This window comes from Vulpes vulpes, chromosome 14 (assembly GCF_048418805.1).
Source record: "Vulpes vulpes isolate BD-2025 chromosome 14, VulVul3, whole genome shotgun sequence".
NCBI classification, from domain to species: domain Eukaryota; kingdom Metazoa; phylum Chordata; class Mammalia; order Carnivora; family Canidae; genus Vulpes; species Vulpes vulpes.
The window spans coordinates 22,645,103-22,662,337 of NC_132793.1; the positions used below are offsets into that span (position 1 = coordinate 22,645,103).

The 17,235-nt window shown below is 50.5% G+C and overlaps 1 protein-coding gene across 50 annotated transcripts in view; it reads right to left on the bottom strand.

Annotated features, from left to right (window-relative positions):
• The window catches only part of EPB41L1 (erythrocyte membrane protein band 4.1 like 1), a 143,669-nt gene that overhangs the window by 19,589 nt on the left and 106,845 nt on the right, over positions 1-17,235 (bottom strand). For 15 of the 50 annotated variants that reach the window (XM_072735933.1, XM_072735937.1, XM_072735944.1 and 12 more), the window contains 7 exons: positions 17,128-17,163; positions 14,475-14,657; positions 10,901-11,005; positions 5,013-6,977; positions 4,394-4,501; positions 2,916-3,326; positions 968-1,072 (listed from right to left, as the gene is read on the bottom strand). In XM_072735933.1, coding sequence (XP_072592034.1) covers positions 968-1,072; positions 2,916-3,326; positions 4,394-4,501; positions 5,013-6,977; positions 10,901-11,005; positions 14,475-14,657; positions 17,128-17,163 — 2,913 coding nt within the window. The remainder of the gene's footprint in view (positions 1-967; positions 1,073-2,915; positions 3,327-4,393; positions 4,502-5,012; positions 6,978-10,900; positions 11,006-14,474; positions 14,658-17,127; positions 17,164-17,235) is intronic. The other 35 variants (XM_072735945.1, XM_072735954.1, XM_072735958.1 and 32 more) reach the window with 6 other exon arrangements.

Here is a 17,235-nt window from a genome sequence, read left to right on the forward strand (position 1 = left end):
TCATTTTAGTCTTGAGATGCAAATTAGCCTCTGTACCCAACACTGCAGTTCCCCTGGCCAGGAGGAGACCAGAGGGCATCTCTCAGACCTACAATCTCCAAGGTTCAAAGTTTAGAAACCAAAAAACCAAGGAGGGGCGCTTGGGTGGCTGAGTTGGTTAAGTGTCTGCCTTTGGCTCAGGTGATGATCTAAGGGGCCTGGGATCAAGCCCCTTGATGAGCAAAGAGCCTGCTTCTCCCTCTCCTTCTGCCCTTTCTTCCACTTAATACTCTTCCTGTCTCTCTCTTTCTCAAATAAATAAATAAAATCTTTTTTAAAAATCACAAGAGGAACCTAGGCAGTGCACTGTGCACCTGTATAGCTGTAGTGTACCTATAAACCTATAGCACACCTGTACACCTGTAGCGTATCTGTGTCTCTTTTGGACAGGTTTGTCCACAGTACCAAGTATGTTTCATCTTGCTAAGACAAATTACTTTTTATCTTTTTCTCAGTTCATTCATTTTGCCCATCTGATATGGAACCCCCATGTGTAAAAAAATGACCCAGTGGGATTCGTTCTGATTAAAGCTGGATTGGGATCTCTCCCTCTCTCTCCCAAAGCAGCCCTTGGATAACTCAAGAAACCTCTCCAACTTCTTCAAGCAATCTGAAAGCCACCGTCCCAGTCTACTAGCTACTAGTCCTTATAGCACTCCCAGGAGGACAGGGAGACATCATCGTTCCCATTTTAAAGATGGGAAATTGAAGCCATGAGAGGTGTGGTCTTCCCAGGACAGGAACTCATTGTACTGCTCACCTCCAGAGCTCAGGGAGGACAGTGAAGCTCAGAAGAGCATCAAGGTTAACAAGGAGGCTCTGGAGAAGCCAAAGTGGCAAGAGTTGGCCAAGGGGCTTGGCCTTGAGGGGACCCCACCCTTGAATGTCCAGTATCTATGCTCAGGGTGCAATGGGAGGCACAGGTTACCTGGGTGGTGTCCATTGTAGTGATTCTGGTCTGCAGTACAGCCTCTGGCTCAATCTTCTTTCTGATGGCCAGGCTGCTGACCGTCATGGTTTCTGTTTTCACAGGCTGTAGGGAGATGAAGGGGAACCGTCCATAACCCAAGCCTCTGCAGGACTCCGGCTCACAGACAACTGTAGTGTATTTCCATCCCTGCAGCTGGCCAAGTCTCTGGAAGGGTATGCAGGTCAGGGCAAAGAGGCATGGCAAGCCGTCAGACAGACAGCCCAAGGGGAGAGCCGGAACTGCCAGCAGTGTCCAGACAGGCCGCTCATGACCCTGCCACCGCATAACCTCATACCAGCTGGAAGGTGTTTTGTAGACTACCATTAAAAGAACATCTACTATTCAATTAACATGCTCTGTTCTGGGCCCCACACTACATTCTGTCCTTATATAGATGTCAGTGAATCCCAAATGACTTCGATGATTATGCTACCACCTCCCAGCTGCTTCCTTTGAACTGTTCTTGAAAGCAGGAGTCACACACCTGGAGGCCTTGAGAGGCCAGGCAGGAGATGCAGAGGGGCGAAGTGGGCTTATTGAGGACTGGTGAATAGGAGAACACATGGGTTCCACTCAGGTTTGGCCAACTGCAGCCATGGCCTCTGAGTGACTGGATCATCTGATTTTTTTAATGATAAAAAAAAAAACACCTGTGGATTTTATATTCCACGTCCCGATTCTTTAATCAAGGTCAAAGGAAATATATCTGGTGGCCAGATGTGGCCTGGGGCCACCAGTTTTCAACCTCTACTCTAGAAGTCTTCAGTTAAATGATCAGTTTCTTCAGACTCCTCCACCAAGGCCAGTTCATGTGACTATTAGCATATGTGAACTGAATGAACAAACGAAATAGCTTGCCATCTGGTTGGGAGGGGAGTGTGAGGGATTCTTATAGATTACTGTAGCCCTGAGATCTAGCCACTCATCCAGTTAATCATCTATTAGTGCCTGGTATGTGCAGGCTTAAAGGAGCTGCCACCCAGTGAGAGAGCAGACCTGGCAGCCATTAGCCTGACTACCTGGGATGATGCTGGGAGCAGAAGCATTATAGAGCAAGGGGGCTGTGGAGGGAGCAACACTTCTGCCCAGGGTGGTCAGGAAAGCATTTGCTAGGGAAGGTGATATCTGATCTTGGTCCTGAAACATGACAAGTTTGCAAGGCAGAGAAGGGGAAGGAAAACTTTCTACCCAGAAGGTGTTGCATAGAATGAAAGCCCAGAGTGGATGAGCTCATATTTCAAAGCCTGGAACATGGGAGAGAGGAGGGTGTGGTGGGAGACAGGCTGGGACTGCAAGAGATGAGAGGGCAAAGGAATCATAGGACAAAGATCCTTTGACACAAGGACACAAAGCAGAGAGACCCAGATATGGTCTATCCCCATGTCGCCCTCCATGATGATGTTTCCTCTTCTCTAGGAGTTTCCACTGCTACCCCAAGACCCCAGGGCCAAATGGGTTTAGACCACTGCCCCTTCCCCAGGAAGCCCAGACCCAGGGAGGGAGCCGGGCCAGGATCAGGAAGAGCCATCAACTTTCAGGCCAGGCCGCTGGAGCCCTGCGAGTCTTGCAAGTCCACAAGCACATGCTCTGTGCAGGTGCCATGCATCACAGGCAGGGAGAGGAGCCGAGTAAGACCAGACTGCTTGGCATCACTTGACCTCAGGCAAGCGATGGGGGCACAAGGTTAAAAACACCAAGGAGTGCATGTTAGGGGTAAACCAAGATGGTAAACATGCGAGCACAGAACCATGCTTTCTGCGAGGGGCAGTCATGCAACATGAGACAGAGCTTCAGGCTGAGGGGCTCTGGGCTGCAGGCTGGCGGCTCAGTCTTCTCACAAATGGCCCAGGGCCCTCTGAACATGCAGTGCCTGCAGGACCCAGGTCTCCAGGATGCTCCACTGTACCTCAAATTGGGGCATATCTGGGGTGGCGCAAGCCCCTCGATCCGGACTATCTTCGATGCCCCCAGACTCGTCTTCCTGGCTGGGGCCCCCTTTGCTGAGATCCCGGGAGAACACCAGGCCCTCAGTTTCTGAGTCGCTTTTGTCTCGGTCGAGCTCAGGCAGGCTGCGGGAGAAGTCTTCGAAGGCGCTGCCATGGTAGTCACCAATGACCGTGAAGTCAACCTCAGCCTCCAGGCTGGACGTGGAGCTGACTGTGATGCTGGAGCACTTGCGCTCAATGGCCAGGTGGTTGTCCTTCAGGAACACTGCGTCCCTCTCCTGGTCCTGGTCCTCATCTCCCGTGTCACTCTCTGGGGCCCTGGGACGAGGCGGTTTGACTTTCTCCTCTGAGCCCTCCCTTAGCCCTGCTCTCTACGGCCAGATAAAAATCAAAGGAACAGGGGTATGGGGTGGGAAGAGAGAGAGAAAGCAAGATGGTGAATGACAGAAGAAACTTGGGGCCATTTCAATGTCTCAAATAGAAGAGCAAGTCAGGAAATGAAAAACACTCCCGGGAAGGTTCCTTGACATGACAACAAGCTTTAAAAAACAAAAACAAAAAACAAAAAACCCCGCAAAGTTCTCAAGAGTAGGGAACGCTCCTTCCGAGGGTCTCCCGCTGATGGCCAAAGCAAGTACAAAGCAAATATCCTGCCAGTTGATTCTGGACAGGAAGCCCCCATCCAAGGTCTGGGTCTGGGAGCTTATCAGAAGCAGCATTGTGTGCAAGGCAGGGATGGAAGCCTAGACCCAGGCCCATCCGTGCAGGTGGGCATCGAGAGACAGAAACCAAGGAGGGAGACCCAGGGATTTGGGGAAACCCAGGATGGGAAGGCAGGGAGGCTGGAGCCGAGAGCTTTGAGAAACAAAGAGGAAGCCAACATGGTTTGTCAATTCCACTGAGTCTCTGTGGGAGGGGTCAGTATTGTCTAGGGGGAGGACCAATAGGGTTAATTCCTGGGAGCTGGGTGCTATATCAGTTCCACCCTGAGCTCCATGAGGGGCTAGCAGGCAGGCCATGGAGTGGAGGTTCTAGTCCCATCAGTGTAATTGACAATGGCAGGCCAAGGAAACGCCGGAGAGGGACCAGCAACTCTTGTCCGACATACATACCTCTCAACTGACCTGTTGGGGATTAAACACCACATGCACATTTTTGGCTGTTGCATGACATTCTTTTTAAAGCCCAATCTAACACCCACCAAATATTTTTTAAAGTAGTTGGCTTCAGGCTCTAGAGATTCAGTGCACTTAGAGATTCGCTTGCTAAACTTAGCTTCCATGTTAGCCAGTTTCTAGAAGGTTGAGAGGTGTGAGGACACATTCCAGACAAGCGAGAGTTGAGCTGCCACGAGAGGCACTGCCAGAGCAGGTGGGAATCTAAGGCAGTGATGCACCCTGGCCAGGCGGTCATCAGGGTACCAAGGGGCTGCAGAGACCTGAGGGCCCAAGGGGCTGGCGAATCTCAGGTGCCCCCCTTTTCCAGGGGGGTTTGCTGCTAAGTTGCTGATGTGCTTCTCTTCCCTGACCGCATCTCCGGATTTGTTCTGGATTAGAGAAGATAGTTAGTCTTATAGAGGCAGAAAGGAACTTGGCAGTGGGACCAAGAGGGAACCAGAAGCGAAGGATGGAAACTTCTGGACTGTCAGCTTCCCCAATGCAGGAAAACCAGGGAAGGGAAAGGATGAAGGAAGATCGTTGGATAAGCCAAGCAAAACAGGTAGGAGCCCAGCAGATGGGGGCAGCAAGGCAAAGCAAGTATGTGTAGTTTGCTGGTGGTGGTGCCACCTTCTCCACTGGGGTGGCGTGACCCTCTGGGCACCAGGTCACACCAAAAGCTGAGGGTCTCTGTGGCTAAGCTAACAGGGGCCAAGCAGATGAACCCATCATTCCGCCTGGGCTATGCTCGGGCCTGTTTAGGGAAAATAACTCATAGGAATGGACAAGCAGCCTCTGATCGCAGTAATGACGAGGGGCCCCTGAAACATGCTTCTACAGAGCTACGTAGCATGCGGTCCGCTCCCCCAGCTGGGGGGCAGTGGTGGGGCAGGGGCTCACGTGGCCAGCTCCCCCAGGGGTTTCCTCCAGCGCTGTTTCGCAGCCTGAATCAGGGGACACCGGTTCCGTGCATCCTTCCTGGTGGGATGTGTCCTCCCTGAAGTGTCTGGTAGCCAGTGGCATTACTGAGGAATGGGTGGCTTTGGGGCCAGTGAAGTCTCCTGGGGGCTGGAGTTGGACGAAGCCCAGGTCCAAAAGCTTATTCCGCTGCTGCTCTACCTGACCCGTGGAGGCCTCTGAAGACAACTCGTTTATTAGGGCCCTTGTTTCACCTTGACTTGCTCGGCGAGTTTCAGCTCCATGGGTCTCAAAGATCCGAATTTTGTTGGCCACTGAGGTCTTGCTAATATCTTCCAGGGAGCCCTCTTGGCCCCTGGCCTGGAAAGAGGTCATCTCTCTCTGCTTCCCTGAAGGGGGTACAGCGCCCTCAGCTTCTTCAGAGACAAATCTGGGCTTTCTGCTGGCAACAGGAGGTGCCCTACGCTCACCTCCATCTGGGGTCACGAGTGGTCCTATTCGGTCCTTGGGCTCTGGGCTCTCTTTCAAAGGATGGGCATGTTTAGGAAACACAGGAGACTGTTCTCCAAAAGGATCCCGATCCCAAAGCTGCAGAGGCTCCCCTGACCCACGAGGGGCTGGGCTTGGAAAGGTTTCCTCTGGAGCTGCCTGAGCCTGAAAAGGACCAGGAGAGGCCGGGAGGGGGGCGATCACCTCCATCTGAAGAAACGCTGAGGCCTTTCTGTCCTCCATCGCAGGTTCTCCTGTTTGGATGTGAACCAGTCCCCTGTCTTGAGGCAGGAAGTTGCTTCTGTCTGGTTTGGCTGGCTTCCTGACATCATTAGGAGGGATAGCCTGCGGAAGGGTGCAGGCTGGGAGGTCTGGGCACATGCCCCCTCCTCTGTGGGGTGAGTGGTTCTTCCATCCTGTGGGGGGATTTTTCTCGGCCTTTTCCTCTGTGCCTATTTTGGATGCTGGGTGGCTACATTCTCCTTCCACCCCCCGCCCAGCCTCTTCCCAGTCCTCAGCAAATGTCTGCTCTGGAGAAGGTCCCTTCCCCAGCTGCTCAACAGAGGCCTCCAGGCCATCTGGTCTTCCATGGTTTTTGGGGGACCCTGCCCCTTCCTCTAAGGAAGCTGTGTGGGTTTTACCCTCTTCATCCTTGTTCCTGCTGGAAGCTGCAGCAGAGTCCTGTAGGTCCAAGGAAATAAGCTCAGAGCTCTCTGTGAGCTTGTCTGAGAGCTCCAGCCTGGTGTCATCAACAGGAAGGGCATCTGAGTGCTCTTCCCTCTTTTCCAGGGGTGGTGGGAGGACTTGGTCTTCAGAATCTTTCTCTCCATAGTTCAGATAGAAGCTCCTCTCTGCAAAGGAAGGTTCGGTTTCATCACTCGAGTCACCTCTGGCTTCTGACTGGGCTGGGTCCAGCAGAAACGACTGGAGTCCTCCCTTGTCAGAGGCTGGAGAGGGGACATCAGCCTCTGCTGACCTGCTCCCTGAGGCAGCGGGTCTTCCCCAAGCCTGGAACTCTTCCAGCTCCTTCCTCAGCTCCATCTGGCCCTCCAGCTGACCACCTGAGATCCAGCGCTTCTTGATGGCTGCCTCCCCAGTGCCCACCCTCAACTGGGAGCCCTCAAGGAGGTTTTCTGCCGGGGTGCAGCCTGCAGCCAGAGAGGCCCCTCCTGGGCCTTTCCTGACCCAGGGGCCTTCCTCCCATACTGACTCAAAGTCTTCAGGACTTGCGATCATTCTTCCTTGTTGCTGGGTCTTTGCTCTTCTCACTCCCACTGTTTCTTCTGTGGCCACTTCAACTTTGAACTTGTCCACCAGGACGTCTACCTTGGAGAGTCTGCCATCAGCAAGGATATCTTCAAGGCCTGTCTTACTTCCTTCCTGCTGCGTGGTGGCCACTTTCAGGCGTTCTTCTGGCCTAGTGTACTCTCTTTCTATAAATACCCAATGCTCTGAACCCTGTGTTTCAATTGGAGCAAGAAGAGTTAACATGAAATATCAGGCACCTGAAGAATGGGTCACTTTTTCCTCTGTAAGAAGGGACCAATCTACCACCAAAAGGTCAGCATGTCCCCCAGAACTGGCTGGGGAGAGAGAAAGGCATGACAATGCTAGTCAGCCTCATCAAAGATCTCCTTCCCATTAAAGCACCCTACAAATATTTACCAACTCCCGTCAAACACTAGCCCAACTTGGTAAAATGGAATGGGGTCTCATACCCTCCCCATGTTAATCATGGGACAATGGACATCCATGGATGGGCCAGGACTCTTCCTCTTCCCCTTTTAATAACACAACTGCCACTGTCACAGAGGAAAGTAACTTACATCACATGGAATCATTGAATGTTAGAGCAAAAAGAACTCCTAAGACATCCTCTGGTCCAATTTCCTCACCATGCAAATGGGTAAACTGAGGCCTGCAGAAGGTCAGTGACTTCCCCAACATCACAACTAGTTCGTGATAAGAGTCAGAAAAAGACTGCCTGATTTTGGATGCCTGGGATCCTTGCCAACTTATCTCATAGCCTATAGAACACGGATCCCAACTATGATCTAATGTCAAAAGGGGAAGCACTGGATTAAGTTCCATAGGCCACAGCCTGAAATCTGACTTTTCTATAAGAGTTTCTGGGAAGGAAAGAGATTAGAATGAAAAAATGCCAAATCTCCAGCTGAAGGGATCAGTACTAGTCACCACAATGGCTTGAATAGCTTGAACTTTGCAGGGTTCGTTCCCAAAGAAAAGAATACGAAGGCCTATTCTTGGAGAAATATAACAAAATCCATGGAAAGAGTAGAAAAGGGTTGACCAGAAGACATCACTGAAGGAAAATATCTAAAAATCCAAGAGTCATCATTGGTCAAAAGCACCAACAAGAGTGTAGCACTGTCAAACTATCAAGAAAACAGGCCTCCATCTCTCACAGAGTCCTTCAAACAACACTTAGGAGGAATGACAGACTTCAGAATTGTTTTTAAAAAGCCAGAAGGCCCTTGGAATTCTAATCTTGCAGCCTCAGAAGACTTTCTTCACAAAAATCTCAATGGAAGTTCAATATGTAAGCCAAATACGGACTGCCATGTTGGAGCTGGAGGCCTTGGCTGCCCGGGTGCCAAGGTATCGCCCTCCTTTAAAATCACTGCTCTGACTCAGACCCCTCGTGGCACAGATGTGGAAACAGGTCTGGAGAAGGTAAGCACCACGTCCAAGGTCAGAGAGTAAGCTAGGGGCAAAGACAGGTCTAGAATCCAGTCTCTGACCCCACGTCTGGGAAGTACCTCCATGGGAAGATGTGCCAGAAACTGCTCCCCACATGAGGTGAGAGATGTGAAGGACTGGGCTCTGATTCTGGTTATGACTTGGTGAGGAATCTATCAGATCCCAAGAGATCTGAAGGATCAGGGAGCATCGTAAACTCTCTCACCTCCACTCTCTCAATCCATGTTAGCAAAATGTCCATGGTTTTCAGGGACTTAAACCTTATTAAAGAGGTAAGAGAGATAAGAGGAAGGCTGAAGGCCCAGGTATAGGTTTCTGGGATTCTACTTTGGGTTGCTAAGCCTCAGGACACTGCTTGAACCATCCCAGACCAAAGTCCTTCAGAGCCTATAGAAACCAGGTCTCATTTCTCTTGTACCGAGGAAGCAGGTGCCCTCAATGGCTCCTATTTCAGCATGTACTGACATCATGAGCCTGGAAATGGTGGCCCAAGATGGTCAATGAGACCCCTATTGGAACATTCTTGCCCCAAGTCTAACTAGAAACTAGTTTCTAGAAACTAGGAGCTTAGAAATCAGGCTGAGTGGGGTGGGAACTAGCACAGTATAGAAAGAAAGGCTCTGCAGGAAGAAAAAAAGAAACAGGTACCTATATTTAATTTGTGCCAGACAAGGTCAGCCTTTTGTCTAAAGTTATTACATTTAATCCAAGTGGCAACCTGTGAAGCAGGTACAACTGCCCTTATTTCAAAAGGGGAAATTGAGATTCCCAGAGGGGAAGTGGCTTGCACAGATCACAGAGGGTGCAGTGAGGGAAGAAGAGGCTCTGCTTTTAACAAGTGAAAATCCTGAAGAGAAAAAAATAACTGAACAAAAAAGAGAAAGCTTCACTGGCACCAAGGCACTGGAGGGGCTGCACTTATCCCTGGGGGTTGGTCCAAAAGCCATCCTGACCCCATTACAAGATGGGAGATGGGATCATGTCTGGCAGTGCCACAATCATTCTTTCCACTGAGCCAGGGGACCCTCATTGCCAGCTCTGAGTGTCCCCTGTTCTGAGGGGTGGAGGTACTGCGACTAGGAGCCAAAGCTGGACGAAGAGGGCGAGCAGCCCTGTTCCCACACAAGTAACCAAGAGGAGAAAATCTCCAGCCAGGAGGTTCTGCTGACACCGTGCTGTTCATTCCTGACCTAGGGCTCTGGGTCACATTTCGGGCCCTGCTCTTTACAGGAGACACCCAGAGGAGGGGATGCAGGACAAGGAGCCCTCTAGAAACCACGCTCTGGAAGAAACCTTTGGAGAAAGGAGTGTTCAGGGGGAGGGGAGGTGTTGAACTCTGAGGCACAGTCCTGAAGGAGGATGCCCAGCAGATCCTCAGGCAGCAGCCGGCAGAGCGAGGCCCAAACAGGTAACTCAGAAGGGCAGATGGGCAGATTTTAATTCATATGAAAATGAATGTGAAAATTTCCCATAGATGACTGAAGCCAAAATGATCCCCTGTGAAGAATGGCAAGAGCCACCTCTGTGGAAGGGGCTGGATAAATAAATTGCAGGGATGCTGATGAAGGACGCATGTTGCCCATCACTCCTGCTCCAGAGTATAGGCACCTGTCCTTTACTTTATCTCTCTGTTCCAAGGCATCACTATTTCCCTAACCTTGGGATGCTATTGACTCCTGTCCAACTCATCTCAAGAGAGAGTGCTGATAGTTGTTTTTAGGTTCACATTGAGGAAAAATTCAGAGTAGAACTGTGATTTCTGTTTTACCATGTATGTCGCTGACTCATGTCTCTTTTACAGTTTCAGCACATTTTCAGCAACTAGAAAATTTTTCCATGGGAATTAAAAAAGGGAGATGCCCTCATACATACTACGTGTAACCGGGAGGGTCAGATATCAGGGGGAAGGAAATTCCACCCAGATGATGGCTCAATACCCTCTAATCCTGATAGCCTACGAGCTGTAGGCACAGAGGAAGATGCAGACCTCCATTCCTGGATTCCATGCCTAGCAGGACACAGCAAGTCCCAAGAGCCCTCTACCTGCTGCCATCCTGGGTGCAGAAATAAGTCCTCTCCTCATTAGAACAATTGCCTGGCCCACATCTCTTCAACTCCAAGGAAACCCCTTGGAGCAAGATGCCCATTTTTTTGCCTGCCTGTCATGAGGAGTTTAGAGAAGATGAAGGTGGAGGATGAATGTGGGGCCATCTTCTAAACAGTCACTGTTAGACCTTACTCAGGCTTCTGAATGGAAAAAACAGGTCTGAATGGAGAAAACACCTCAGGGCAGAAGGTATTTAAGGTGCCATGACCCCTGATCCCAAGTTTAGATATCAGAGCCTGCCTCTCAAGTCAGGAAGGCCCATGAGAAGGAGATCATTTCAGCCTCCCCTTTGATGCCAGAGCCAGACTCAGACCGTCCTCTCTTTCCAGAATATGGTCTCAGGCCTGATGCCTGAGAAAGAAAGGATGAGGAAGGGGCTGGCCCTTTATGGATCCCTGAGATGGGGACAATTGTTTGTCACAGCATAGGGACACAAAGGCTACCCACGGCTCCCACCTGCATGGCAGAGCCTGTTCACCCCCCTCACCCCAGAGAAAGGGTTTTCTTGAGACCATTAGGGTGGCTGAGTGGGTGGGGAAGTGCCGACAGTAACCTCAGGAGACGCTGCGAGGCTTTTCTGAGTGAACACTTCCCAGCCTGTGGCCGTCCCAGGCTCAGGTGCCAAGTCCTGCGGAGAGGTGTCCTGGGTCCTCTGGGACTGCAGGGGAGGCCCAGGGCCGGAGGAAAGGGAAAGAGGGAGGAAGGGAAGGAGAGACAGAGACAGGAAGAAAGGGAGATACAGGAAGAAAGCAGAAGAGACACACACACACAGACCCTGTAAATAGCCCAGCTTTGTAAATCCCACACCCTTAGGGTTTGTGGCTTAGGTCAGGAAGGAGCCAGTGGGATGAGAGAGAGGGGAGCTTTAAGGAAAGGAAGCCCACGGTCAGCTGCCAGTCAGTAACGTGGCTTCTTTTTTTTTTTTTTTTTTAAAGATTTTATTTATTTATTTATTCATGAGAGACACAGAGGAGAGAGAGAGAGAGAGAGGCAGAGACACAGGCAGAGGGAGAAGCAGGCTCCATGCAGAGGGCCTGAAGTGGGACTGGATCCCGGGTCTCCAGGATCACGCCCCGGGCCGAAGGTGGTGCTAAACCGCTGAGCCACCGGGCAATAACGTGGCTTCAGACTCTTTTCTCACTGCCCTCAGTGAAGAGCGTGAGGAGCCATACCGCTTGCATTCAAGAGGCTCTCAATGTAGAAGCTGTAAAGCCAAGTCACTCAGACTCGATTCCAAGTCTGCCCTGGACATCTTTGGTTTAGCCCATGTTCAATCCTGCAGTTTGGCTCTTAGCCCTTCAAAAATTATCTTTGAAATGAAAACCTGGGTTTGGCAAATGGGAACTTTTCTTTAAAGTTTTGAAGTCCCGGGAGCCTGAGTGGCTCAGTCAGTTAGGTGTTTGCCTTCGGTCCAATCACAATCCCAGGGTCCTGGGATGGAGCCCCAAGTCGGGCTCCCTGCTCAGCAAGGAGCCAGCTTCTCTCTCTGCCCCTCCCCCGGCTCTTGTGCTCTCTCTCTCTCTCAAATAAATAAATAAATAAATAAATAAATAAATAAATAAATACATCCTTTAGAAAAATTAAAGTTTGGAGTCCTTATTTTAAGTTCCCACTGTTTTCTCCTCGGCCTAGATGAGGTCCAATAATATATGAGGAAACTACCAGGGCCTCTGATGACAAATCCCTGTGGAAGAGCCAAATGCAAAGTCCAATCAGGAATTCCAGTCACCATCAGTGATGGTCCATGACTGTATAGTACTTCCTAGTTTATAAAGCGCTTTTATACTCATTATCTCACTCAGCCTTCCCAGTAATGCTATGGAATGGCAATTCTGGTCCCTCTTTAGATGGACTGACTAGGCAGTGAGGCTCAGAGAGGTGATACCACTCACCTAAGAACCCAGTCCAGTCCTTGTTTACAGCTTCTCCCCATTCCCAAATCTTCAAAGGCCTCTTTCTAAATGTTATTTGGCCCTGGAAACCAGTTGAATGGTCCGTAGCTCCAAGGTGAGTTCTTGGACCAGAATTTTCTCTTTCTAGCAGTGGACTACACTTCTTGGGGCAACAGTGAGGAGCAAGGGTTGGAACAGACCCTACCTTTGAGGAAGACCCATCTTCCAGCAGTTCCAGCTATCACCGGCAGGTGGGGCACACTCCTAGGCCAGGCTGCTCTGAGGTGCCCAGGAGTTCCCCAGCCCAGCTCCCCTTGGCTGGTCCTGCCCTTCTCTGCTGGAGCCAGACCCTTTCAAAGGCCACTGCATCCCTCCTCAGCCACAGCCAGGCCACTCTGGTCAAGTCTCTCAGGACAGGAGGAGTGGAACATGTACCTGGATCACTAGACCAGTCCCCATGGCCCAGTCCAGTGTCTCAGGGTCTCGTACCTACCAGGGGTGACCACAGAGGCCCTCGGTAGATACACATTTGCCCTCCTTCAATGGCACTGAATCTAGAGACCCTCAAAGCATCCCTCATTTTGTGAATCACCAGCCAGGGAACTATCATAGCAGCCTCACTGGACAAGGCCCTGTTATCCTGCATGTCAGGGTCATGGGGAGAGCTGATTCAATCAAACATTCCCTCATTAGATCATGACTACATCACCAAGCAGATCAGTACACACACAGTTGACTCTATCCTGGTCTTCACATGATTTGATCTTGCTCCCAGGCAGCTGTGATTTAACAGCAAATACAATGGCCTGGACGTAAGACAAGCAGGTTGTAGCCCTCTTCTATCAGCTACAGAGTGAACAAGTAAGCTCCCATTCTGGGCCTCAGTGCCCTATCTGTAGAGTGATGACCTTGAACCAAGTAGGTTCTGAGGGTCCTTCCAACTTTAAAAGGAATTCTGGGGGGTGCCTGGGTGGCTCAGTAGATTGAGCATCCGACTCCTGATCTTGGCTCAGGTCATCTCAGGATTATGGGATTGAGCCCTGCACTGGGCTCCCTGCACAGGATGGAGTCTGCTTGTCCCTTTCCCTTTGCTCCTCCACCCACTCACGCTCATTCTCCCTCTTTTTTTCTCAAATAGATAAAATCTTTTTAAAAAAGAAAAAAAGCAGTTCTGATTTGAAATTAATCTTCTGTGTGAGTCCCAGAACTCTTGAAATGAAGCAATAATTAACTCCTATTGAGCATCTAGGTACCTTACCAGCCATTCTATGTTTGCTCTCCCAGGATCCTTACAACATTCCAATGAGGTAGGTACTTTTATTATCTCTACCTAATGGAAGCTCAGAGAGGTTAAGTAACAAGCCCAGATTCATCCAGCTAGCAGGAATCAGAGCCAGAATTCAAACCTAGGTGGTATAAGTCTAGATCAGTTAGGTTTGAGACAAGTAAGCAGCAGTGCTAGAGAGAAAACACCTAAGTATAAGTGAGGGTAAATATCACCAAGATTTAGCAGTGCTAAAAATAATAATAGCTTGGGATTATAAATATAGGAATCCTCAAGATCCTATCTTTATCTCTTTTTCATTTGAGAAAATACCCCATGCTTTCCACTCCGAAAGGCAGATGGCTGTGGGATCCTTTTCTGAAGCAAGAGGCACAGCTCTGATTTTCTCGGAGGATCTGTTCCCCTCTAGTGGGCTCCGAGGATCCTTCGAGGAGGGAACACCCCCTCACACACACATACACACACACACACACACCACCCATCTGTGTTTTCACAATAGGCACTAAAGGATCTGGTTACTGGATACAACTATTGGGATTCTCAAATTTTAGTGAGCATGAGAATCACCTGGGGCACTTGTTTAAAATGCTGATTTCAGGGCTCTATCTCCAAATACTCTGATTCTGTTGGTCTGACATGGGGCCCCAGAACCTATATTTCTAATAAACACACCTTTCCATTATACTCTGGCTGGTGGAAGGGGAATATACCAAGCCACGGCAAGTCCTTTGTATTTTTCAAGGTGGTCCCTGGGATGCCAAGGATTCCAAGATTTAGTGAATTTGTCTTTCCCAGCCTAACCCACCACCACCTCCCCATCCCCATCATCACCTCATGCAGCAATTGGGGGAGACATACGGGTGTGGAGGATGAGTATAAGTCAGTGCAGAGCTACCTTCCAGACCCTCTTTACCCAAAGCCCCTGTTGAGGGCTTCAGGGTGAGACCTACCTCGTTGGCTTTTTCAGGGGTGCCTTTGGGGGAGGGGGAGGCGGGTGAGGAAGGCAGCCTGCGCTCCCGCTCCCAGTCTCGATCCCGGTGGATCAGTTTGCTGTTGGGTTCCTTTAGGGTCCTCTTGAGCTCGTTGATGCTGGCCTGGTGCTTGAGCAAGACATCTTCTGGCTTGTCTAAGAACTAGGGGTGGATGGAGAGGACAACAGGTGTTAGAGGAACAGACAGCTCTGAGCAGGGGATGGTAACTGTGGCCATTGCTGCCCGACATCAGCAAGGCAATTCCCCTCCATGACTCTATCTCACCCTCAATGCACCCCATGAGCCACACGGGACAGAGATGATTAGCCTCAACAGGTGCACAAAGCAATTAAGATTAAACAGAGGAGCAAAAAACACTTAAAATTAAGAAGAGGCTTCTTGTCAAGCACCATCTTTTCTTACCCCCTGCCTGACTCCTGGCCTCAGAACACCCAAGGCAATCCAAATCCCGTAAGACTAGGTAAGTTCCCACTGGTGCTGTGTGTCCAGTGTCAATTGGGCAAGGACGTGACTTCCTTCTGGTTATAACCAAGGCACTGTGAGAACTGGCCAACCCTGTTCACTGGGCTACTCTGGCTCACTCCCTGGCTCCCAGGGTCCTGGTTCCTTCTTTGGATCATGATGCTTAGCAGGATCCCCAGTCTAGATCCCTCTTAGCCAAGCAGAGGAGTTGCTCAGGCCCTGAGGGGCCTAGAATACAGATATTCCTAAAGCCAGGAACACTCAGAAAAATGAGCCCTGCTTCCACACAGGAGCCAGGAAAAGACCGTGTTCGGCATCCTCTACCATGAACCACTCCCTTCCCTGTCCACCCATGATTTTGCAGATACCAACTCCTCAAGAGCAAACAGATTGAGATATGGCCAGATAGAGAAAAGAGAGAGCTGCAGTGTATTCAAGGGAGCAGGAGAAATGGAGACCAGGAAGAAGGGAGGTAAGTCCCAAGCTGGGCACAAGACCTGAGCTGGGTATAGCTGGAGTCACAGGCGTGTCCCCCATCAAACTGCCAAGTCTGAGCTCAAGCCAGTGCAGTGTGATACAGTAATCTGCCTCTAGGTCAAGTGAGGATCAGCCTACTTTTACAGGAAGGGCGGGGCGGGGGGCTATTAGCTCAAGTGCCTTTATCCACAAGGCTGTCTGAGGCTTCATGTCAACTCAATTCAGGACAAGAAATGGACAATCTCTGCTTATTATAAAGTCAAATCAGATGATTCTGGAAGAACTACCTGGAAGGCAAGCTTGCCCTTGGAAAAGGCTAAAATCTTTCCCTGGGCTTATCTCTGCTACCCAAGGATCTGCTATGACTGACTCATGAGTTATCTCAGGGAGGAAATTGATGCCATTGAGGCTTCTGCTCTCCCTCCAGACATCTGTCTGTACTTCCTATATCCCTCCTGAGCTGAACTGCCTCAGAGCAACGTTTGAGAAGTCAAACCTGATAGAGTTTGCACAAGGGAGTGGGGGGTTTGAGCTGCAATGGATCCAAGATGTGGCTTGTGACCTTGGATCCTGAACCTGCCATGCTGGCTCTGTGGGCACACAGCATTCCCGAAGGCAAGAGGGAGCAGTGGAACCCTGGGATCCTTGGTTAGGGTTAGGGGCTTTGGGGAAACCTAGTCCAAATGTCTTGCTGTACAGATGGGGGACTGGGGCCTAAGGGGGATTACCCAATGACCCTCAAAGAGGCTGAAACCCAATTTGGGGGATGCCAAGGCCAGGCCCTTATGCCCCAGCCCCTGATTCTGTCCCTCAGGCCTAACCACAGACCCACGTCTCTTGCAGTGAAGGTTCAAATGAAGAGTTGGGGACTGTGTGAAAATGAAGAAGTCATTAACCCATGTCTCTTGCAATGAAGGTTCAAATGAAGAGTTGGGGACTGTGTGAAAGTGAAGAAGTCATCAACACAGAGGAATAAGTTGAGAGAAGCAAACAGTGGGAGGAAGAAGAGGAGAGGGAAGAGAAAATAAGAGGCTCTCCAGACAAAGCTGGAGCAGCAGGCCCCATGCAGAGGGAGGAACAGCTGGGGTGTGAGAAGAGGCAGAAACATTCTGAGGCTCCTCCCTCCCTACCCAACCCCCACTCCCACCTTTGGTTGCCAATAGATACAAAAAGAAGCTGGGGCAAGGGCACAGAGGACACAGATGAGATGGAGGCATGACCAAAGGGTGGTGTGGGGAGATGAGTTTCAGGAAGGGGTTGGGTGGGGGCAGGGGAGATGAGACCAATAAAAGCACGGAATGACCTAGAAGAGCTGGTAGACACAGGTGTGATGGTCAGTAGTTGGGAAACAAGCATGAGGTGGTAGGAAGAGGCAGAGCATAAAGCTGGTTAGAGAGAGGGAGGGGTGAGGAGGGAGGGAGAACCAGTTGGTTAGGGGGTGGGATCTGAGCAGGGAGCTCGATAGGTGGGATGGGGGCAGTAAGGGTGGATATGGAGTGGGAGGGGGGGTGGAGGGAGGGGGTGGCTATAGGGGAGGAGGATGGCCTCGAGTAGAGGCAAAGCTGAAACTGAGATGGTGCCAGGACAGGAGCCTGGAGTGGACTATGGGATGGTGACAAATGAGCTGCGGATTAGAATGGCTGGGTAAATGGTGACACGTCCCATGCAGTACCTCCTGCTTGTGTCTCGGCGTGGTTTCCTGCTCCGGCTAGCGAGATGTGGGAGAAGGAGAAGGAACCAGCAGGGTCAGTAGAGCAAATGGATTAGAGGCACTGCACTG